At 41.7% G+C, this 25,989-nt stretch overlaps 1 protein-coding gene across 1 annotated transcript; it reads left to right on the forward strand.

The window, feature by feature from the left end:
* Window positions 1-22,523: 22,523 nt before the first annotated feature.
* Window positions 22,524-24,419, forward strand: LOC124620209 (adhesive plaque matrix protein-like). The gene has a single exon (XM_047146877.1). The coding sequence runs from the start codon at window positions 22,524-22,526 to the stop codon at window positions 24,417-24,419; it is 1,896 nt and encodes a 631-aa protein (XP_047002833.1).
* Window positions 24,420-25,989: the final 1,570 nt, after the last annotated feature.

The raw sequence follows: 25,989 nt of genomic DNA on the forward strand, positions 1-25,989 counted from the left end.
CGTTCTCCGTGTTGCAGCTGCAGTCCAAATGACGCCAACGTCCACGTATCGTCTCATGCGCCAGAGTTTACACCTCTATCCATACAAAATTCAAACGCGGCAACCCCTCAGCGCCGCTACCATTGCTGCACGAGAGACATTCGCTAACGATATAGTGCACAGGATTGATGACGGCGATATGCATGTGGGCAGCATTTGGTTTACTGACGAAGCTTATTTTTACCTGGACAGCTTCGTCAATAAACAGAACTGGCGCATATGGGGAGCCGAAAAGCCCCATGATGCAGTCCCATCGTCCCTGCATCCTCAAAAAGTACTGGTCTGGGCCGCCATTTCTTCCAAAGGAATCATTGGCCCATTTTTCAGATCCGAAACGATTACTGCATCACGCTATCTGGACATTCTTCGTGAATTTGTGGCGGTACAAACTGCCTTAGACGACACTGCGAACACCTCGTGGTTTATGCAAGATGGTGCCCGGCCACATCGCACGGCCGACGTCTTTAATTTCCTGAATGAATATTTCGATGATCGTGTGACTGCTTTGGGCTATCCGAAACATACAGGAGGCGGCGTGGATTGGCCTCCCTATTCGCCAGACATGAACCCCTGTGACTTCCTTCTGTGGGGACACTTGAAAGACCAGGTGTACCGCCAGAATCCAGAAACAATTGAACAGCTGAAGCAGTACATCTCATCTGCATGTGAAGCCATTCCGCCAGACACGTTGTCAAAGGTTTCGGGTAATTTCATTCAGAGACAACGCCATATTATTGCTACGCATGGTGGATATGTGGAAAATATCCAGACCGCAGCGCCATCTGTTGTTGAAAATTGTAACTACTGTAATTACGAAAGTTTGTCTGCCTGAAAATGTACTGTTGTCCCAAGCATATTGCAACAAACGGTGTATTTCTATCGCTGCTCGTTTAGTTTTTATTGCCGTTTCAAATATACCGGTCATTTTTGAAACACCCTGTATATAGGCGTTGTTGAAACGGCGACCGGAACGGTCGCGGGGTAGTAGTGACGGAAACGCGGCGGGACCCGCGGAGCGGACCGCGAACAACACAAAGGGAGAGGACGGACACCACCAACGGAGGGCGTTACGACACAACAAGAACAGACAAACAGAGTAACGAACCAAACAAGACAACCTCGCCCACTGGAATAGAAACACGAAAGTCAATACGCTGTCTGAGGCGATATGTCCTGAGACGCACACGATGTTAGACTGCTGGCTGAGCGCGAGGCAGGCGCTTACGTAGGCTATCGGGGGCGCCGCTATTGGCCGCTGGGGTCACGTGTTCCACTGTGGCGCCCTCACACTAAAAACGGGCCAGGAGGCGCGCGCCGCCACAGCTTAAGGCGCGATGGTGCAGAGACCTCTAGGGGTCTTCGACGTCCATGACGTCTGGCGCGGATTCAAATTCCAGAGGCTTTGGCGATCGTTGCTCCGTGTTCTACCTGTTTACGTATCTTTGTATTTGAATACGCATGACTATACCAGTTGCTTCGGCGCTTCATTGTATATCTTGACTGCTTGTTTTTCTAGATTACTGAGCGTTGCGAATCATTCTATTTGTGATTTCAACTTTAGTAATTCTAACTGCTTATTTAGTTCAACGGGATTGCTGTTCTGGGTGAAAGAAAACACAGTTCACATATAAATATTCATTTATTTTTACTTTTATTGATTTGAGCTAACATCGTAAGGTAAACAAGTAAGCACAATACAGGGTGTTACAAAAAGGTACGGCCAAACTTTCAGGAAACATTCCTCACACATAAAGAAAGAAAATATGTTATGTGGACATGTGTCCGGAAACGCTTACTTTCCATGTTAGAGCTCATTTTATTACTTCTCTTCAAATCACATTAATCATGGAGTGGAAACACACAGCGACAGAACGTACCAGCGTGACTTCAAACACTTTTTGTTACAGGAAATGTTCAAAATGTCCTCCGTTAGTGAGGATACATGCATCCACCCTCCGTCGCATGGAATCCCTGATACGCTGATGCAGCCCTGGAGAATGGCGTATTGTATCACAGCCGTCCACAATAGAGGACGAAGAGTCTCTACATTTGGTACCGGAGTTGCGTAGACAAGAGCTTTCAAACACCCCCATAAATGAAAGTCAAGAGGGTTGAGGTCAGGAGAGCGTGGAGGCCATGGAATTGGTCCGCCTCTACCAATCCATCGGTCACCGAATCTGTTGTTGAGAAGCGTACGAGCACTTCGACTGAAATGTGCAGGAGCTCCATCGTGCATGAACCACATGTTTTGTCGTACTTGTAAAGGCACATGTTCTAGCAGCACAGTTAGAGTATCCCTTATGAAATAATCATAACGTGCTCCATTGAGCGTAGGTTGAAGAACAAACTAAAATGAGCTCTAACATGGAAATTAATCGTTTCCGGACACATGTCCACATAACATCTTTTCTTTATTTGTATGTGAGGAATGTTTCCGGAAAGTTTGGCCGTACCGTTTTGTAACACCCTGTATACATGTCGTTCTCCAGCAATGGCAGGTAGTGATGATCCGTCACACATAGTGCATACTGAAGCACAACAAGCGTTGAAATAAGTTCCGAGGCATCCTATGAAGTGTTCTGGAGGGTAAGCTTTTTAAGCGCGTGCCACATGTTTCCAGAAACTCCATACACACGCTCCCACCACTTAAGATGCTCATACACAGCACACTGTACAGCTGAGCTATCATACGTCAAGTGTCTGAATGAAGACTACTGAGTGAGAGTGGACTGCGTGATATCCTCAGTGCTGTTTATTTTCGCTGTTCTTCGCTAGTCTTCAACGCATAGTGTATTACAGTAACACTGCAGGAGTTTGAGGGCTGAAGGGTACAGCTATTTATGTTTAATTGTAACATAACTGACACCACTCTTACACTGATAGCACCAATTTTATTTCAGTAAATGGTCGATATATCAAAATTAACACTGAATTGGAGTCATTATCTGAGGACAAGCCCACAATGATGGGACTACTGTTATTTGCTTTTAGCTTTTACGTTTCCAAGACTGAATACTGTGGTGTACGTACCTGCACCATAAAATCGTAGCGGCTCAGAGAGTGGTATAGACATTGGTGGTAGCCAAATCGCGGAGACTAGAAACAATTGTGTTTAAGTGCATGCCATATGCTTCCAAAGCACACACTCCCACCATTTAAAATGCGCATATACACATCACTGGATGACTGATCCAACACACATCAAGTTTATCAAGCAAGATGCAGCACCTGGTATTGCCACTCACGGCACGCGATGAGGCAGCAGCAGCTTACGGAGATGGCATTAGCACCGGGGTGTCTAAATAAAGATGTATGTGCATATCCCTCTCGTTAATGTCTGTCACACATGACAGTGGCAGGTCTTTAAAAAACATACAGATTGCTGCAGTGGGCCATTCAGTTTTTAAGTTGTACCAAATCCTCTAGATATGACAACAACCAGGCTTCACATCAATTTAAACTTAGGGACTTGGATTCTGAATTTATTGCCATTCTCAAACTTAGGGCTTACCTATTTGCGATTATCTGGCTATTATAAATTGATGGTAATAGGGGTGGGGGACTTTTTTAAATTGTAATGTCAGAGGGAGAATTTTGTAACCTTGTAATACAACGGAAGAACGGGGCACTTTATGCCCACCTTCTGAAAATATTGTAATTTAATCAACCATTTTACATTTTAAAAGTTTGAAAAAAGTATTCCTAGGCCTTTATGAACTCTTCTATCACATTCCATAAATGTTCCAATCTGTTCAGTTTAGTAACGATACCACTCACCACAATGAATGTCATAATCAATATTTCGAGCTTCGGGACCTTGCTTAAACGTCATTATCTCTATAGATAGTGGGTTGTGATTAACAATCAATACCAACTAACGAAATCTTCATGTTTTAACTATTTTTTGTGTTGGTTGTAATGTACCCCCAGTTAAGTACTCCACCTTATTAAAATGTGTGGTTAATGCGAAGAACGTTCTAAAAGTAATTTTGAAGATCTGGACCCAACTTACTCATCAGTAACTCTTCGAAAAGTATGTTGTAAATATGAGTCTATAACAATTAAGAATTTTTTAAAAACTTTTTAAATGTAAGTATAAAATGCCTCTCTCCCTTGATAACGTACATTATGAAAAATCCATTGATATTGCTAGGGTTAAGGTTAGAGCAAGTGGACTTAAAACGAGTAATTTCCAAGCTCATAATGACGATTGTTTAAACGCTTACAACACAGGGGAATAGGTTAGATATCAACATGAGAGTTGCCAGAGTTTACACTTTGGGCAGCTATGCAATCAAGATTTTTAAATTGGAAGGCTGTGAGCTCCAAATATTTGAACTGAATAGAATTGAATTTGAATCTGAAATATCACGATTCTGTATGACATGTATGTCAGCTATTTTTTTTTTAAATGTTCCACCATTTTAAATTTAGTAGACAACCAGTGCCCATGCTAGGCCAATATACTTTAGGACCGCCATCTTGGATTCGGCCTTCAGCATGGTTGTAAGTAGCACACTGGGAAATAAACCAGGGCCAAACAAAATTGAAGACAAGAGTTTCGTTTTGTTTCAGCGAAAACGAGTATGAAAGAGATTAAAGTGTATACTTTCTGATGAATATGATAACTAGAAATTCTGTTCTGGGTAATGTAGTAGAAAACAAAAGAACTGTTTCATGCAAAATATTTATATCAAATCTCAGCAGTAAGTACATTCTTTACAGCTGATACATGTCCTGTAATTGGTCACAACGCTACAAGAACGTAGCTGCAACTTATATTGCACTTGACGGATATTTTTTTATTTTTCGTGGTGGTTCAAACGAAGTCTGGAAAGTACACTGAAAGGACTCAGAAAAAATAAAGGGAACAAGAATTACAAATAGAATGCCCTTCCAGGCCTTCAAAGTAATCACCACTAGCTACAACACATATCTGACGTCATTTTTAATGCTGTTGGGAACTGTTCTTGTGGAACCGCTTTAAGCATCATGGTCACACGTTTGTGAAAACTCGTGAACATATTGCTTACATTCTCTTTTCAACTCTTCAGCTCTCATTCTCAAGGACAGGCGTAGAACCTCAGCAAGCATCCATCGCACTCGTTCGATGTCGTCTGGAATGGTTCATGTTCATTCGCACGCAGCTCATCGTCGATACAGTCCTTTCAGTCTCTGATGTGTTTAGACTACTCAGACACACACTTTACACTCACTGCTTCAACATCGTACACTTGCACCAACATTCCATGTCTCTGCTGACTGTTTCTCTAGTTTTAAACAGTACTTCATGTGAATGAGTTGCTCCATTTTGCAGTGGTACGAATGTACGGGTGCTTGCGGATGATATGTGACTGCGTTTTAGAATGAGCGCAGAAGAGCTGAAGACAATCAAATACAATATATGTGCTATTGTTGACGAATGTTCGCAGCCGTTGCGGATATCCATCAATGCATGGGCTTGGGGCTTCCAACGATTCAACAAGAAGCATTTAGTGACAGTTTCCAACAGCGTGTATTGCAGCTGATAGTAACAATTATGAATGACAGTAAACGTATTTTGTTTGTAACTCTTGCCTCCTTCATTTTCAACGACTAATTCCTGACCTTCTCAGTCCCAAATCGAACATATAGTCCAGATGGCGCAATCCTGCGAAACTTTTCCCTGTCTGCAGTGTCGATCGGTAAAATAACAAATTACACTCCTGGAAATGGAAAAAAGAACACATTGACACCGGTGTGTCAGACCCACCATACTTGCTCCGGACACTGCGAGAGGGCTGTACAAGCAATGATCACACGCACGGCACAGCGGACACACCAGGAACCGCGGTGTTGGCCGTCGAATGGCGCTAGCTGCGCAGCATTTGTGCACCGCCGCCGTCAGTGTCAGCCAGTTTGCCGTGGCATACGGAGCTCCATCGCAGTCTTTAACACTGGTAGCATGCCGCGACAGCGTGGACGTGAACCGTATGTGCAGTTGACGGACTTTGAGCGAGGGCGTATAGTGGGCATGCGGGAGGCCGGGTGGACGTACCGCCGAATTGCTCAACACGTAGGGCGTGAGGTCTCCACAGTACATCGATGTTGTCGCCAGTGGTCGGCGGAAGGTGCACGTGCCCGTCGACCTGGGACCGGACCGCAGCGACGCACGGATGCACGCCAAGACCGTAGGATCCTACGCAGTGCCGTAGGGGACCGCACCGCCACTTCCCAGCAAATTAGGGACACCGTTGCTCCTGGGGTATCGGCGAGGACCATTCGCAACCGTCTCCATGAAGCTGGGCTACGGTCTCGCACACCGTTAGGCCGTCTTCCGCTCACGCCCCAACATCGTGCAGCCCGCCTCCAGTGGTGTCGCGACAGGCGTGAATGGTGAATGGAGGGACGAATGGAGACGTGTCGTCTTCAGCGATGAGAGTCGCTTCTGCCTTGGTGCCAATGATGGTCGTATGCGTGTTTGGCGCCGTGCAGGTGAGCGCCACAATCAGGACTGCATACGACCGAGGCACACAGGGCCAACACCCGGCATCATGGTGTGGGGAGGGATCTCCTACACTGGCCGTATACCACTGGTGATCGTCGAGGAGACACTGAATAGCGCACGGTACATCCAAACCGTCATCGAACCCATCGTTCTACCATTCCTAGACCGGCAAGGGAACTTGCTGTTCCAACAGGACAATGCACGTCCGCATGTATCCCGTGCCACCCAACGTGCTCTAGAAGGTGTAAGTCAACTACCCTGGCCAGCAAGATCTCCGGATCTGTTCCCCATTGAGCATATTTGGGACTGGATGAAGCGTCGTCTCACGCGGTCTGCACGTCCAGCACGAACGCTGGTCCAACTGAGGCGCCAGGTGGAAATGGCATGGCAAGCCGTTCCACAGGACTACATCCAGCATCTCTACGATCGTCTCCATGGGAGAATAGCAGCCTGCATTGCTGCGAAAGGTGGATATACACTGTACTAGTGCCGACATTGTGCATGCTCTGTTGCCTGTGTCTATGTGCCTGTGGTTCTGTCAGTGTGATCATGTGATGTATCTGACCCCAGGAATGTGTCAATAAAGTTTCCCCTTCCTGGGACAATGAATTCACAGTGTTCTTATTTCAATTTCCAGGAGTGTATATTGCTTCCCCATAAAGCGATTTACTAAAACTTTTTCCTTGCCAGATCAGACAATCGGATGGATGGAGTATATGGAACGGACACTGGCTTCAATGCTGGTTAGTTCCTTTTGTCCTTCATGCGATGTTGTTGAGAGCTCTAGACACCATTTATTGTAGAATCATCTTCTTTACTGGAATGTAAAGTTTCAGTTGCCGTTGTTGTGTCCCAGAATTAAGAATTATTCGTTTGTTTCCCGCGTGACGATAACAGAAGATGGGTGTCTCAAAATTATCGACGAACCCTGAAAAAAACTGGTGTTAATTAAAAACTGAAGCTGCTAGACCTAATAAAACATCATAATATATAAATGCAAACTATTTCTGACTCACTTATAGCACACCTCATTCCTAACAATCCTCGTCGCTGCAGTGTACAAAATACTTAAGGCTGGAGGAGAATATAACATATGACCTGTATGTGTATCGCGCTGTCAACAGAGACGACGAATTAGAGTACAAAATACTTAAGGCTGGAGGAGAATATAACATAAGACCTCTATGTGTATCGCGCTGTCAACAGAGACGACGAATTAGAGACAGAGTTCTTTGAACTCCATGTTCTGGCCAACAAATATAAGAGACGTGTGCGTGCCACTGTGTGTCAAGCATTGCAGCAGGATATCTGGCTCGCTGGCTAACTATTCTCTTCCAAAAGGGTAGGCGTGTTCCGTACGTTCTTGGGGCTTCACATGAAGTACATACGTTTTTGTTCATTTCGAAACTTGCTTCAAAGGTAGGTGCAGGTGTCTTACGAAGCTATATATTTCTTTCCAAAATACACTACATCCGCAAATGGAGATGTGGCAACTGAGTCACTTGTTTCTTTCTACGTTTGAATACAATTACCATCACGAGTTTCTGAAGTATTGATATTTGGTCCAAAATTATTCGTCATCTTTGTTTGGCTCTTGTCACTTGTATAAATATCCAACAGCAGAAACTTGAGCACGAGTGTGGCAAAACAGTGCCCACTCAACGATACTAGGAATTTGAATAAATCAAAGGTAATTATTGTGGGTACACTAAGATCCAGACCGATTCCTTGGCTGCACCATGTCAGTAACATTTCACCACCACAAGTGCAACGCCAAGAATAAACCAATCGGGAACTGAGATATTTGCATCACCCCGTCCCCCAAGACCTTCCAAATTACACAGTCTTAAATGACCGCCATCCGAACAGTTACATATCATGCACAACACTGTGGTGTAATGAAACAAACAACGAAAAGTTTAACATTAAAGAAGAGCTGAGCAAGGTACGAAATGCTGCAACAATAAAACAGGAAGGTTTTCGATGTGCATTTGTCAGTCTGCCAGCATTTGATCTAAAGAAAAGCGAGTGAACAAGACTGAACAGAATAAGAATTGGTCACGCAAGGTGCAATGCTATGTTTCACAAGTGCGGACTCCGAAACTCACCAGCCTCCGTTAGAGGAGCCCAAGAACCAATCTTTCAGCGTATTGTCAAACACTGCGCTCTAAGAAAGTATCCAGGAGCAATCAGTGACAATTAATCCTGCTCTCTCTGCTATAAAATGATTTCTTCACGTGATGCTGAACTCTGATTAAATGTATCTATTTTAATTCGCACTCTTAATTTTAAAGTACAAATTACGTGCATTTAGGTATTATTGTAGTGTCAACTTCCAGAATTGATCATATTAGTCAAAATCCTTAAATGTGCAATCCCAAGTTATTTCTTAATACTTGGGTTAATGTCGTGCGATAAATTAGTAAATTGTATTAACTTATCTAATGGAGCCTTTGTATACAGCAAGGTTAGTTGCTTTCAACTGCCGCATTGTTAACTACAATGAATTATCACGAGGTATATTTCTAAACTTGATACAGTGTCGGATAAGCGAGCTAGAATGCCTCTCATATTTACATCTCTGTCCCGACTTTAAAATACATTTTGTGTCTGTTCTACATACGTCAAAAAAGTTTTGCATCGCCCCGTTTCCCACAACTCCTGAAGACAGACGTTGACTGTTGATATTGTATCATAGACACAGTCTCTTTGACTGTTCAGAGATGTCACTAAACCCGCTTAAGGATGTAAACGACAATGCATGAGCAGCGCCTATTAAACGGGGGGGTCACACAGCCCATTAGTTCCTAACATTCCGCCAGTAACGAGGTACACGTCTCGTGTTGTATGTAGTTCAACCACGCCTAGACGGTCAATACCGCGGATCGATCGCGTCCGCATTGTTACTTTGAGCCAGGAAGATCTTTTAACAAAGGAAGTGTCCAGATGTCTCGGAGTGTACCAAAGCGATGTTGTTCGGACATGGAGGAAATACAGAGAGACAGGAACTGTCGATGACATGTCTCGCTCAGGCCGCCCAAGGACTACTATTGCAGTGGGTGACCGCTACCTACGTATTATGGCTCGAAGGAACCCTGACAGCAGAGCCACTATATGGAATGATGCTTTCAGTGCAGCCGCAGGACTTCGTGTTACGACTCAAACTGTGCGCAACAGGCTGAATGATGCCCAACTTCACTTCCAACGTCCGGTCCATCTTTGCAACCACGACACAATGCAGTGCGGTACAGATGGGCCCAACAACATGCCGAATGGTGCGCTCAGGATTGGCATCACGTTCTCGTGAACCAGACAATCGTCGGAGACGTTTTTCGAGGCAACCCGGTCTGGTTGAACGCGTTAGACACACTGTCCAGCAAGTGCAGCAAGGTGGAGGTTGCCTGAATTTTTGTGGTGGCATTATGTGGGACCCACGTACGCAGCTGGTGGACATGGAAGGCGCAGTAACGGCTGTAATATACGTGAATGCCTTACCCCGAACCACAGTGCAACCATATGGGCAGCATATTTGCGAGGCATTCGTCTTCATGGACGACGATTCGCGCCCCCCATCATGCACTTCTTGTGAATGACTTCCTTCAGGATAACGACATCGCTCGATTAGAGTGACCAAAATCTTCTCCAGACATGAACACTATCGAACATGCCTGGGATAGACTAAAAACGGCTGTTTATGGAAGACGTGACCCACTAACTACTCTGATGGATCTACGCCGAACCGCCATTCAGGAATGGGACAATCTGGACCAACAGTGCCTTGATGAACTTGTGGACAATATGCCACGACGGATACAGTCAGCCTTCAATGCAAGATGGCGTGCTGCTGGATATTAGGGGTACCGGTGTGTACAGCAGTCTGCACCACCACCTCCGAAGGTCTCGCTGTAAGGTGGTACAACATGCAATGTGTGGTTCTCATTAGCAATAAAAAGGGTGGAAATGATGGTTATGTTGATCTCTATTCCAATTTTGTGTACAGGTTCCAGAACCGAGGTGATGCAAAACATTTTTTGATATGTGTACATCTGACTTTAGTAACTTATGTGGAGTTACTGTATTTCACAGATATCTAAGAGACAATGTAATGTACAGTTCACCCCACAGACAAATATCGAGTACTAACATTGCGATACGGCCCATCACACTGCCATACCTAACTATGTACAGTATTTGGTAAACTATTTTGGATATTTTAGAACTTACTTAACAAAAATTTCTATGAACTACTTTAATACGTTGTCTGGAGGCAATACTTATCAATAATATTACACGACTGTACATGGGTTTATGTTTCACTCGCGTTTTAAAAGTCTGTTTACAATTACTGCAAGGCTCCCTTCTCAGTTTAGTAACTACAGAAAGAGACATTATGTGATAATATGTGTGCGCTGACGTGCAGATGGATCTTAGTTTCAACTCCCCGCAATTCTTTTTATCCGTCGACGTTGTCAGAAAAGTATATTTGTTAAGTCGGAATATACCGCTTAGTATGGATTAATCCGTATTTGCGGAAGATATTTTATTGTATATTTATTTCACATAGCTGCTGCTAACTACGAAAGCGTTTCCAGTGCAGGATTTTGCGTACTAATTGACCTCGTGTTCGATGTGTTTCATGTCGAACGATGTGGGTGGAAAATCATTCATTCGAAATTTCCAGAATGTTCTTCAAACCAATAGCAAAAAATTGTGGCCCGGTGACATGGCGCATTTTCATGGGAATATTAAGTCCAAGAATGGCGGTAAATGGCCCCAAGTAGCCGAACATAAACATTTCCAGTCAATTACAGGTTCCACTAGAGCAGAAGACCCAGTCAGTTCCATGTAAACACGGCCCACAACGTTATGGAGTTACAACCAGCTTGCGCAGAGCCTTGTTGACTACTTGGGTGCATCGCTTTGTGGAGTCTGAGCTACACCCTATCCCTACAAAAAGCTCTTACCAACTGAAATCTGGACACATCTGAGTAACCCACGGTTTTCCAGTCTTCTAGGAACTAACTGATATGGTCACACGAAAAGGAGGGGGGTTGTAAGCAATATCGTTCTTTTAGAAAAGGCATTCCCGTCGGTCTCTGCTGCCGTATCCCAAAAGCCACATTTCGCCTAACTGACCAAATGGATACATTCGTCGTGGGTCCCACATTGATTTCTGTGCTCATTTCACCCAGTGTTGCGTATGTATTAGCACTGACAGCTCCAAATAAATGCCACTATTATCGGTCGTTAAGTGAAGGCTGTCAGCCACTGCTTTGTCCGTGGTAAGACGTAATACGTCAAATTAGGTCTATTCGGCACACCGTTGACACCGTGGGCCTTGTAATATGGATTTCCGTAACTATTTTCAAAACAGAGCTAAACACATGGAACATTCTATCGTTCCGCGTTCAAAGTATGTTTACTAACGTCGCGCGTCCATAATCATGTCGGAAACCTTTTCGCATAAATCACCTGAGTACAAATGACAGCACCGCCATTATATACCTTGTGTAAACCATTTCTTTATATACTTATCAATGTCCCATCACTTCTCAGTGTAGTGTGGCTAAGCATATAAGCAAAATAAAGATTTATGCTACATAGTCGAAAACAAGTTTACGATACATGTTTCAGTACATGCGAGTTTTCAAGGTTGCGAGAGGTAACTGTAGATATCATTTGGTGAATCTACGCCGTAGTTGGTAAGTTTAAATTACTTTCCGCTCAAATTTTTAGTATTTTTGTTTATGTATTGCTTCTAAATAACTGCAAAATATACTTCTGTAATGACTAACATCACCGTTTAAGCTCTACTAAGAGCGACACAATATAGTTTAGTAACAGTGAAATCATTTAGCATCATTTTTGCTACTGGATAAGAAACTGAGTAAACAGGTGTGTTAGCTAAATGAATGAATTTGAACGATTGTCTTTTTCGTTGAATTGTACATTTTGTCCGGAAGAGATATAGAAATTACTCATAATGCTTTGTGGTAGAAGAGGCAGCTTTTTAGGTACTTATCTGTTCCTTTCTGATTGAAGTTTCTCCTGAGGTGGTTGATAGATAATCCACAACTGCTATGACCTGACGTCATTAAGTAGGACGACTGATGTGTTCACCTGATTACACCAGCAACCTATACGGACTTTCTTTGAAGCTATCGTTCCGTCTGGATGTCGTCTGTGAACCGTAATTACCTAAATTTTTCACAAGTGTACTACATTTAGCACCATTTTCTTCCTTTCTATGTGTGTTTCATACGTACGGCATTTCGCTTTGCTTTATCATGACGTAATAGTTTTCTCACGCTAGAAAGTTAGTTCCTCAATGCTTGATATCGGACGTCATTCATTAACGTGTACATTCATATCGTATAATTACTGAAGTAAGGACTTTATTTTAGTTCGTTAACCCACCTGTGTCCAAACCGTACTAACAGTTTTGTAGATTTGTTTCCGGACAGTCCACTAATTTTTTGATCAAACTAATGAAAAGGAATTGACTGGCGTAACCTACATTGCTGCATTATTTTGGCAAATTCAAAATGGGAAAATAACAACTGAAGGTGCTGCTGAAAGTTAATTATTTCTTTTTAATTTTTGTAATCACTTTCGTGTAACATTCCGATTCAATATTGCAAGAAAGAACTGAACTTGCTTACAATAAGCAGCCCTAATTTTTTATGATTACGTATGTGCTTCAAAAATACGTTTCCGACTTCGAATGTAATGCATTTCACATTAAGGATACAAAGTTTTGTTTTTACTTTGCGAGTAGGATTCAACAATTTTTTTTTCCTGTATTAATAACAATATCCTTACTGTAAGCCTCAAATACATGGCTCCCGCGCAGAATGCGCCACAGTAATATATTTCCTTCAAATTCTGTAAGGTATCATTCGAAGAGGCCGACATTCCAAATGGAAAAGTACGATGGCTTAAATACCAAACAGCATCCAAATAATTATTTGGAGATAGTTTTCTCTGACACATAACGAAACACAAATTATTTTAAATTGATGAGTTAATTTTTATGATCCAGTTCTCCACTACTTGAAGAGATTCAAATATATGTGACTCGACGAACGGCTGAAGAATGTAACATCTATTGTAGTATTTCAATGAATCGAATAATTTCTAACTGCCAGAGGTCAGTATGTAGCTCCTAAATAATTTAGCTCTCCGTTAGAAAACAATGGGATTCTCTATGGCAACGAAAGATCTTCGGAAAACTGAAGAAAGTTGCAAAACAAAAACATAATTTGCAACAGTCTTTGGTGGTGGAACGAGTGGGAACTGAATCATCCAATATAACGCCTGTGCACAGATCTCATGCGCAATCTTTATCTCGTAGGACTGTTGACAAGTTGCAGAAGAGGGAACCGTGCAGTATTTTTAAGTATGAGCCCAGTGCAATTTAAGGTGCATCCACCACGATATAAGAATACACTTGGTAAATACTTCTGACACACTTCCGAACGTGTATATGCTATTCAGAATGTTGTTGTTGTTGTGGTCTTCAGTCCTGAGACTGGTTTGATGCAGCTCTCCATGTTACTCTATCATGTGCAAGCTTCTTCATCTCCCAGTATCTACTGCAACCTACATCCTTCTGAATCTGTTTAGTGTATTCATCTCTTGGTCTCCATCTACGATTTTTACCCTCCACGCTGCCCTCCAATACTAAACTGGTATTCCCTTGATGCCTCAGAACATGTCCTACCAACCGATCCCTTCTTCTAGTCAAGTTGTGCCACAAGCTCCTTTTCTCCCCAATTCTATTCAATACCTCCTCATTAGTTATGTGATCTACCCATCCAATCTTCAGAATTCTTCTGTACTATTCAGAATGTGGTGTATAAATATGAATATTTTGTACTGAATGATTTTTTCTTTGGTGGTCATACATTACTCGCAATTATGTTTCTAATCTTGTTTCCAATAACGTAAACACCTTAATTTCAATATTTCTTTGAACTACGCCTCATCTTTCGAATCTAATTTTCTTTCTTGTTCGTATTCTCGCAGTTCTTTCCACTATGATACTGCATCGCGAAGGATTTTCCTTAACATTTCCGTTGATCCCACTGAGTTAATTTGGAGTGCAACCACTTTGTATCTATTGTTCCCGAAAAGAAGAACTCTCAGCCTCTATCGGCAAAATGGCGTGTTGATTATGGGTCAGTAGAGTCAACACGCAGAAATTGTCATTAGCAGATGATCGATCTTTCGGAGAGACCAGTAATACATTTAGTCCAGGTGGTGGTAGTCTTTGAATTCTTCCGCTGTCTGTTGTGTTCATCAGTTGCTTCCCCACAAAGGAATCGATTACAACTTTTACGTCAGATAGCTTCATGGAATCAACGAATGGAATGGACAATGGCATCAAGGCTGGTTGTTGCGATTAAACCTTCATATGACGTAGTTAAGCACATACTTCACCTTTCTTTATAGATTTACCTTCATTACATGAACGTAAAGAATGAATGATGACGTTACCACTCAGAACTAAAAACCCTTATTTCTTCAGAGCTATGAGATAAACATAAAATGTATCTCCAAAGAACATCAACGAAATCTCTAAAATAATTATAAAAACTGAAGAAACTAATCACATTAACGAGACATGTTAACATTCACCTGTCAACTGTTACTGACACATTTATGACATACGTCAGTTCCTGAGAACCGTGGTCGCCGTAATATGCAAAATACGCAACGCTGGAGGAGAATCTGAAACTGTAAGAACCCTACGTATCTGACAATGTCATGAGAACCAGGTATGCGCAGAAAGGATGCGTTAAAACCCAAAACGAGTGACGTGACTTGGGCACATGATTCCATGTGCCGAGCATTCCGGAAGGATTAGGAGCGGTCCAGTTCACTAGCGATCGCTTCCGAGAGGATGGATGGGTTCTGGTTGGACCTCTTCTAGACGAGTTGTCATACGAAGCCGGAAGATGTGGCTGAGAGGTTCTAGGCGCTTCAGTCCGGAACCGCGTTGCTGCTACGGACGCAGTTTCGAATCCTGCCTCGGCCATGGATGTGTGTGATGTCCTTAGGTTAGTTAGGTTTAAGTAGTTCCAAGTCTAGAGGACTAATGACCTCAGATGTTAAGTCCCATAGTGCTCAGAACCATTTGAACCATTATTGTGTCATATGAAGTACGACTGATAGCACCAAGTAAGATGTGGTACGAGCGTCTCTTAAGGCAATCCCAGACAACAATATTACGTCTTCAACTGACGTCCATAAAATACCTCAGTTATCTTTGAACGAAATGTAATTTCATTTATTTTCTCGATCGTATTAGCTTCGTAAATTCTAAACGAAAATATGCAGCTAGTGCGGATAGTACACGAAAGAATACAAAAATGTAAGATCAAGCCACTTACTTTGATACTGATGGCGACTCCTCGCAAGTCTGCCTCAACTACTACCATGATCAGACGCAATACATTCATGATAATGGCAGTAAACAGGAGCAATACTACTTTGCAAATACGAAAGTGGCGGAAAATGCCTTTATGATTGAACCAAGCGTTGCCTCTAATATGTGACTTAAGAAGACCGTTTCTCTACTCCTAAATTGATTCGACGGGCGAAGACACCAACAATAGGAATTCGTAGAAAGCGACGTGTGACGTTGCCTAGAATAAGTCCATGGCTGTATAAGGAAGAAAGCGGTTTTCTCGTAGCCAAGTTTTTCTTGTCTTACCTGTTACGACTCTTCTGGTGTGAGGTAAGCATCAGATACCTCTCGTTTCATTGACTGCTCAGGCTGTGTATACATATTTTCACTGATAGACCTGAGATGTAAAACCGAGCGATAAGAAAATGTTCGAGGCCGAATTGCGTGAAGCAAGACACGCAGTACTGAAAGCTCAGTTCCATATCGAACGTAGATAAATTACTCTTTTCTTGTGAGTTAGTTGTAGAAACCAACAATGCATGCCTATACGAATGTGTGAAACCTTAAGAATTAATTACCTATCACTTAAAATACCACAGTCTTAGTTATCTGTGATGTTAGAGCAAGTTGTGGCGATCCAAGCATTCATGTTGCATGTTGAGACTCGCGACACATTTGGAATTTACTGCAAGTGATATCAGATACCATAATTTCAGCTGCAAACTAAGAAACGTAAATATACTGATGTGTCAACTTGACGAAGCTAATCCCGACACCAGCTCTTATGCCATCGTGAGTGTTTCTGTCGTACAACATATTAATTACGATTCTGTATCAGAATCATTTTCAGTTCTGTACCGAACTGTGACAAAAATTTGTCGTCATGCTTTGCGACAGTAGAGTCAGTTATCGAGGTTGTGTGACATTCTTTTTTGATAAACATGTTTAAAATATCATTCTGAGGCTGTAGCTGCTTTACTACGTAACAGGTTGGCTCCTCTAAGGGATGTAACTATATAAACATTGCTCAAACCATTACATTCTCTTACTTAATAATCTCCCTTATTACATTTGTCAGATAGATACGTTACTTAGTTTTCTTTCATCATCACGTCGTAGAGTTTTACGCACATTAAAACGTACTTAAGCCATCTATCATATTAGACACACTTCACCTCTGTGAACATTCATATCGCATTTTGAATTAATGAAATAATTACAATAAGTTAGCGATAAAGTGATAACTGTATTTTAGTGCATTAACGTAAGTGATGCAGTATCAAACCCTGTGTCGGAGCCATGCTGCCATACCACCACTTTTCCAAAACAGTTCTTCAGATTTTTTTCATTGCTCCGAGGAAACTAATAAAAAGGAATAAACTGACATAACTGGCACTGCTGCGTTTTTATGGCAACTTCATAATTTTTGATAGAAAAAGAATACCCAAAGGTGTTGTCAAAGGGGAAACAATTCTTATTTAAATTACTTCAGCGTTTCAGTATATTACGCCGATTCAATATTCTCGATAACTAGTTCGCTTACTGACGAACATAACTTGTTTTCACAAAGGACTCCAAGTCTTTGTATGGTTATGGATGCCCAATACTCATACATTTCCAATTTCGAAATGAGATGAGATGTTAGTCTGTTCATATTAATACAAATTTTCTGTGTCCCTTCCGAGTAGAAATAGTAACACAACACCTCTAAAGCTTGTTTTAATCATGGCATGACTGTCACATGACTCCACAGTGAGCGAGTGGACCATGATTTTCAGATCTTTCAGTTATCTCAAGAAGAGCGCAGTAAACCCAAATCGATTTCAGAAACAAAATAGTGCAGTGGATATTAATGTCAGCTGACTCCGTTTATCATATAGTGTATATTGGAGGCAGTGAAATGAATAATCGAACCCTAGAACCGTGTTACAGGCTGTTGAAATCTACAGACAGAGTTTGACATACAATGCAATTAACAAGCAAGAGTACACATGATTGTACAGTAGACGGAAGTCAACAAATGTAATCTTTTTCAACAATATCAAACATAAAGACTTTGTCGATACAAACTTCTGTAAATTAGTTTCTGAACTATTTACACAGGGAAACCCATTCCTCATCTTAAATGAAACAGAAAATTATGTTAACCACTCGATGTGAATTGTGTTAGGGAACAAAATGTTACACCACCGTGGACAAAATTTATTGAATTTTTCAGTCTCAGGTCGCTCAGGTAGCGTCATAACTGGTTTCCAGTAACAAATATTCTTTAGGGAGATCTGTTTTAAGTCTGTTCAAGTAATAGTAAACTAATTTACGAACTCAGGTTCACATCCATCCACGTATATACGCAGTTCGGTACGTCACTCAGGAACGGTCCATTTCCGACGACTGACTACGCGTCGCATTCAGGTTCAAGTACCTTTATATAGAAGTTACTTTTATTTTGAGAATACTTCATCGATATTCACTATTCCCATCTCACGTCTTATTGAAGAAGTCATCTGATGACGATTTGACGAGAGCGCTATTTATTTAATTTGAGTGAGCCAAGGCTGAAAAATGCAATAAATGTAAAAAAAAAAAGGTATACTTTACTTTTGCGACATTTTATAACAGGTGGTCGTCCTTGTTTAGTATACAAAGCTCGCAGGCATCAGGGAGGTGATTAGGAGCCATCATTCAGTTTGGGAAATTTCAGACACAGTCACAGACAATAATTTTATATTCGAGACCTGTGTTTAATAATTCCAGTTTCGCTGAATTTTAGATGTAAACGGTATGATTGCACGTATTCGCCATTAGGTACCGTTACCAGAGAGTCTGGATTTCCGTTACGCTCGTTTAATTACGCTCATTTTAGTTGAAGGGTGTCTTGAAATCTTTGCACCAAACTCTGATGACTAAAAATTTGTCCAAACGTCAGAACAATGTTCTAAGTACCTGCCCTCCATGCGTAATGCCATCGAACAAAAGAAACACATATAATTTTTCTTACAACATGTACGGATGCCGTTGACGGAAATAACAGAATCAATTGAAGCATCTTAAATCTTACGTCCGCTACAGGTGACAATGACATCAAATTAAAATATACAACCCCAATTTTTTCTAGATAGCACATATTCTAGCACAAAGATAGAAAAATTCTAGAGGAAGAGAGGCACGGTTTCTCTACGATCCGCACAACTTCTTGGTATGCAAATTAACAATCGGAATCATCATTCAGTTATGACAGTCCTCTGACCTGCATCATGATGTTTTCTATTGCTGATTTCTAAGAGGCAAACAATGTCGCTCTCTCTAGTTATTTCTCAGAGTTTTTGCCACTCATCTCGCCTGCTTAGAAATGATATGAGGCAAAGTATTCTGCAGCATAATAGGACAATTCAATGATTTACGCCATTACCCAGCTTGTGATACATACCTCTGATTTCACAGATGTTTCGGAGTATGTTGCGCAGTTTGCTGTGCAAGAATGGAGGATTCTGCCTCTGGGTGTTCCTCAGGCGTAGGCAGCCCTTCTATGAGGATGACGATGACGAGATGATCTGCGACCCGGGCATGAACATCGCGATGTCGCATTGGTGCGGTGCCTCGCTACCTGAAGAGGTATGTCGCAACGCTTGCGCAACAACAGTCATACTGCGGTAAATGTGATTAATTATATACATCAAGTTCATGTTTGCTATACAGTGCAAAGTCATATCTCCCTAACTCGTATATCTATACTAGGATCAAGAATTAAGTCTCGAAGTAAATATTTGCTAGTAATAACTCTCGTATTACACTCTCATACTTGAATAGGCCAAATGTGCAGCTGTGTGCACTCTCCACGTACGCGCACATCTTAGAGCTCTAAACAAACGGCAGGATGATCTTCCAGTAAAATTGTCGTATGCAGGGCATACACGATGATAAAGGCCTTCACTGCGTTTCATTTGAACTATCTGACACCGCTCAGTCATTTTAGCAGACAATCCATAGAAATATCAGAGGCATCTGAATCGTCTGTCTAGAAATTTGTAAGATTTGCTGCAATAAAGATTAACAGATTAATTTTCGAACCTTTTTGGACACATTATGACAGGTTGTATTACACGTTACTGCTTATCAAAACAAAAATTAGCACTAGGTCTCTGCAATCTAGGCACACGCATACTTGTCACAAAACTCGGAACTGAGTTTTTGTGTTCTAATGGCCAAGCCGGTTTGTGTTGTCAATGACAGTTAGCAATTTTTCGATGATCTAGAGTTTATCTGGGTTATCACACTTCTATATAGATGTTGATAAATTATCTGTTTTTCAGTGTTCGTTTTTCTTAATGACCATTTTTTTTCCAGGCACCCACTTGGTATGAGTGTACTCTTGGAGAAGTATATGAGCACAAATCAACGATCAGTGACGGCAGTGACGTGACAGCGCAGATCTATGAGGACGCTGTCGCGAATATAGAAAATTTAGTGGCAGAAGAAAGGAGTACGTCCCGGCTATTGGCATGCAGGGATCTGTACACCATTTATGGACGTGTTACTCCCACAGTAAGAGGTAATTAACCAAATTTGACGAACAGAAGTTTTTAATCTAATTACACCTCTGTAGCCAACTATTATATAAAAATCAAGTTCTTTTCAGGTTTCTTTCTTTTCCAGAACACCTAGGTGAAATATATCATCGCCTGTGTCTTGATGAGGATTTGCTAATGCGAAGAATGACACTGTCTATGTTAACTGATATAGCTGAAGAAGCTGATGTCACATTCTATGCTTCCCACCTTGTGCCTATTTTGGAGACGTTTCTGGAAGATAAGGTACATAACGATATTTTTTATCCACATACTTTCTTTAACTAACACACACAGTAAATCAATTTCTACAACCTAAGTCAATTGTTACAGATTGGGCTTCGCTTGGAAGCGACAAAGCTTTTAATCGCCTTGTTTAAATCTAAGAAACTATCCGATGATGTATACTGGCACCTTCTTCCAGCGTTCTATAAATATGTGGAGGATCCGTATTGGCAAGTTCGGTTCTTGATTGCCAGCAGCATTAATGATGTAAGTATGTCAAACATTTGTTTTATTAGCGTTGGATACGTACCTATAACCTATACAATTCCTAGTTTTGTATCACTAAGACACTCGTTACCACATTGTAAAATTACAAACATTCAAATTCAGCTCAGGAAGGCCTTCATAGAAATGTTAAGCTGTGACGGTTGAATGGAAGTTCTGTATTTCGATATTCTGATGCCAATCATTTTCGGGTGCCCGGAGACAGTATTTCGACATTACAATTAACAAAATAAATTATTGACTCTTCAATTCTTTGCTGTAGGATGCAGCACTTACACTAGAAGTGCCACCTTACACAACATATTATACAGGCTGACTAAGGGGCATGAGAGGAGTAAGGAAACACTCTTACAAATCAGTCTGTTTTTTGAGAGACCAAAAAACTCCTCACTGTTACAAATCTGTGCTGTTAATGTTACGTAGTACCGATCTCTGAATGTAGATGACAACTAAGAATTGCGATTGCGAGTGGGAATAGCTGTGGCGCTGGCGTAGTTTCTGCATTAAGAAACAAATTAACAATGTAGCTGCTGCAAGAAAATACTTTTAATATTATATTCCAACAATTTAATTTGTTAGTACTAAATAACACGTTTATGAAATTATATCATTACTACAATACTGTTTGTCTTCTTTCGTAGGTTCACAAATCGGTGAACACTCGAAGCTTGAAATCAAGCTTCATCCCATTGATCTTGAAATTCTTGAAGGACGCAGAACCCAGGGTGAGATCGGTGGCGGGTCGGCAGTTTCAAGATGTTTGAATTATTTGGCGACATGAAGTGAGGTGTAGGTGTCCTGAACTTCATATTGGCACACATCGAGAGAAATTCTCAGCAGTCACATTTCGGAGATAACGCCACATCACAGCCTGTTATGTTGGGCCCAGTTTACTAAAGTACAAGTGAACAATCTAAAAAGTTTATTATGAAATTTTTGGCAATAAACCAAATATTAAGTACATTCTGAGGAATGTTTTATTGTAGAAAATAGCAGTGGTTTGCAAACCATACAGGAGTATGTGTTAAACATAATTCTCATATTCAGTAATGGTATTCACTTTTAAAGAAGTATTTACTGGAAAGTCAGTTACACTACTACTATACTGCATGAATTGTCCTCATATTTTTCTTGGTTTCTACCAAAAATGGTGACATACAAACAAGACAAAAAAACGCGCCAAAAACAACGAGCCAAAAAAGAGCAAAAAAAGAGTCAAAAAAAGAGCCAAAAAAGAGCCAAAATAAGAGAGCCAAAAAAGCGAGCCAAAATAAAGCGAGGCAGACAAAAACGAGCCAGACAAAAACGAGACAGACAAAAACGGGCCAGACAAAAACTAGCCAGACGAAAACTAGCCAGACGAAAACTAGCCAGACGAAAACTAGCCAGACGAAAACTAGCCAGACGAAAACTAGCCAGACGAAAAGTAGCCAGACGAAAAGTAGCCAAGACGAAAACTAGCCAGACGAAAACTACGCAGACGAAAACTACGCAGACGAAAACTACGCAGATGAAAACCAGCCAGACGAAAACCAGCCAGACGAAAACCAGCCAGACGAAAACTAGCCAGACGAAAACTACAAAGACCAAAGCTAGCCAGACCAAAACTAGCCAGACCAAAACTAGCCAGACCAAAACTAGCCAGACCAAAACTAGCCAGACGAAAACTACACAGACCAAAACTACACACACCAAAACTAGCCAGACCAAAACTAGCGAGACCAAAACTAGCGAGACCAAAACTAGCCAGACCAAAACTAGCGAGACCAAAACTAGCCAGACCAAAACTAGCGAGACCAAAACTAGCCAGACCAAAACTATCCAGGCCAAAACTAGCCAGGCCAAAACTAGCCAGGCCAAAACTAGCCAGACGAAAACTACACAGACCAAAACTAGCCAGACCAAAACTAGCCAGACCAAAACTAGCCAGACCAAACTAGCCAGACCAAAACCAGCGAGACCAAAACTAGCCAGACCAAAACTAGCCAGACCAAAACTAGCCAGACCAAAACTAGCCAGACCAAAACTAGCCAGGCCAAAACTAGCCAGGCCAAAACCAGCCAGGCCAAAACTAGCCAGACCAAAACTAGCGAGACCAAAACTAGCCAGACCAAAACTAGCCAGACCAAAACTAGCCAGACCAAAACTAGCCAGGCCAAAACTAGCCAGGACAAAACTAGCCAGGCCAAAACTAGCCAGGCCAAAACTAGCCAGGCCAAAACTAGCCAGACAAAAACGAGCCACACGAAAACTACACAGACCAAAACTAGCCAGACCAAAACTAGCCAGACAAAAACTAGCCAGGCCAAAACTACCCAGACAAAAACGAACCAGACGAAAACTACAAAGACCAAAACTAGCCAGACCAAAACTAGCCAGACCAAAACTAGCCAGACCAAAACTAGCCAGGCCAAAACTAGCCAGACCAAAACTAGCCAGACCAAAACTAGCCAGACCGAAACTAGCCAGACCAAAACTAGAGAGACCAAAACTAGCGAGACCAAAACTAGCCAGACCAAAACTAGCCAGACCAAAACTAGCCAGACCAAAACTAGCCAGACCAAAACTAGCCAGGCCAAAACTAGCCAGGCCAAAACTAGCCAGACGAAAACTACACAGACCAAAACTAGCCAGACCAAAACTAGCCAGACCAAAACTAGCCAGACCAAAACTAGCCAGACCAAAACTAGCCAGGCCAAAACTAGCCAGGCCAAAACTAGCCAGACAAAAACGAACCAGACGAAAACTACACAGACCAAAACTAGCCAGACCAAAACTAGCCAGACAAAAACTAGCCAGGCCAAAACTAGCCAGACAAAAACGAGCCAGACAAAAACTACAAAGACCAAAACTAGCCAGACCAAAACTAGCCAGACCAAAACTAGCCAGACCAAAACTAGCCAGGCCAAAACTAGCCAGACAAAAACGAGCCAGACAAAAACTACAAAGACCAAAACTAGCCAGACCAAAACTAGCCAGACCAAAACTAGCCAGACCAAAACTAGCGAGACCAAAACTAGCCAGACCAAAACTAGCCAGGCCAAAACTAGCCAGGCCAAAACTAGCCAGACGAAAACTACACAGACCAAAACTAGCCAGACCAAAACTAGCCAGACCAAAACTAGCCAGACCAAAACTAGCCAGACCAAAACTAGCGAGACCAAAACTAGCCAGACCAAAACTAGCCAGACCAAAACTAGCCCTACGAAAACTAGCCAGACCAAAACTAGCCAGGCCAAAACTAGCCAGGCCAAATCTAGCCAGGCCAAATCTAGCCCTACAAAAACTAGCCAGACCAAAACTAGTCAGGCCAAAACTAGCCAGACAAAAACGAGCCAGACATAAACGAGCCAGACAAACAAGCCAGAGAAACAAGCAAAACAAAAATGCCAAACAAACGAGTTAAAACAAGCAAAAACAACAAAAAAACAAAAACAACCAAAAGCAAGCAAAAACAACCAAAACCAACCAAAAACAAATAAAAACAAGGAAAAACAAGCAAAAACAAGACAAAAACAGGAAAATAAATAATATTTGTTTAAGATAGTATTTGCATCAGTATATCCAGTTCTTGGAGACGTTAAGGAATAAGGACACAGTCCAGTACATTATGTTAGTGATGCATGTAGTACTTATTAGGTTTGAAGGATACATATTGATACGGCTTTCCCAACAACTACTGTCAGAGTCTTTCTAAGTTATGTCTCCAGTTATATGTATAATAACAAGCCTTAAGGGTCTGTATATATGAGACATAATTGCAGAGAAAGAAATGCTATAAATGAAGTGCCAGGATTATGTTCACTTTTTGGCCGAAGACGAGGTAATTTAGTAAAACTGCTGACAGCTGCTGATGATAAAGCTATCTCCATCTTCATTAAATGTATTGCAGCTGTGGACTGCCAAATTAATAAAATAAACTTACGTTCATAAATCATGACGCACAAAGTTGGCTCTTCTTGTGACTCCCATGACTATTTAATAGTAATGGGGGCTGGAATTCGATATTAGACTAAGGATGAGATGGAAAAGTAGTACGTGAATGTGGAGGTAGGGTGGGGAATGAAAGAGGAGGCCGCCTGGCAGAATTTTGCACAGAGCGTATCTCAGTCATAGCTAACACTTGGTTTAAGAATCATGACAGAAGTTCGTATACATGGAAGTGACATGGAGACACTGGAATCTTTCAGATAGATCGTATAATGTAAGACATTCATATACGAACAACGTTTTAAATTTTAAGACATTTCCAGGGGCAGATGTGGACGCTGACCACAATTTATGGTTATGAATTGGATATTGAAACTGAAAAACTGTAAAAAGGTAGGAAATTGTGGATATGAGACCTGGATAACCAGAGCTTGTTGGGGCTTTCAGAGGGGGCATTAGGGAACGATTGACAAGTACAGGAAAAGAAATACAGTCGGAGAAGAATGGGTAGCTTTGGGAAATGGAAGAGTGAAGGTAGTAGAGGATCAAAAATGGTTCAAACGGCCCTGAGCACTATGGGACTTAACATCTGAGGTCATCAGTCCCCTAGAACGTAGACCTACTGCAACTTAACTACTCTAAGGACATCACACACCTTCATACCCGAAGCAGGTTTCTAACCTGCAACTGGCCACTGCGGTTGGCTAGTAGAGGATCAAGCAGTAAAAAGAGGAAGGTCAGTAGACATCCTTGAGTAACAGAAGAGATATTGAATTTCGTTGATGAAAGGAGAAATTGAAAATGCAGTAAATGAAGCAGGTGCAAACGAATACAAACGACAGAAAAATTACCTCGACAGAAAGTGCAAAATTGCTAAGCAAGGCAAGCTAGAGGTCAAATCTAAAGTTGTAGAGGGATATATTACTAAGCATAACACAGATACTGCATACAGGAAAATTAAAAAGACGTTTGGAAAAAAGAGACCCACCTGCATGAAAATCAAGAGTTCAGATGGGAAAGCAGTTCTAAGTAAAGAAAGGAAACCA

This window comes from Schistocerca americana, chromosome 6, assembly GCF_021461395.2.
Source record: "Schistocerca americana isolate TAMUIC-IGC-003095 chromosome 6, iqSchAmer2.1, whole genome shotgun sequence".
In the NCBI taxonomy this organism is placed as follows: domain Eukaryota; kingdom Metazoa; phylum Arthropoda; class Insecta; order Orthoptera; family Acrididae; genus Schistocerca; species Schistocerca americana.

What these genes read in the sequence shown, in the direction of transcription:
- LOC124620209 (XM_047146877.1), top strand. Translation starts at nt 22,524, where the DNA reads ATGAAAACCAGCCAGACGAAAACCAGCCAGACGAAAACCAGCCAGACG.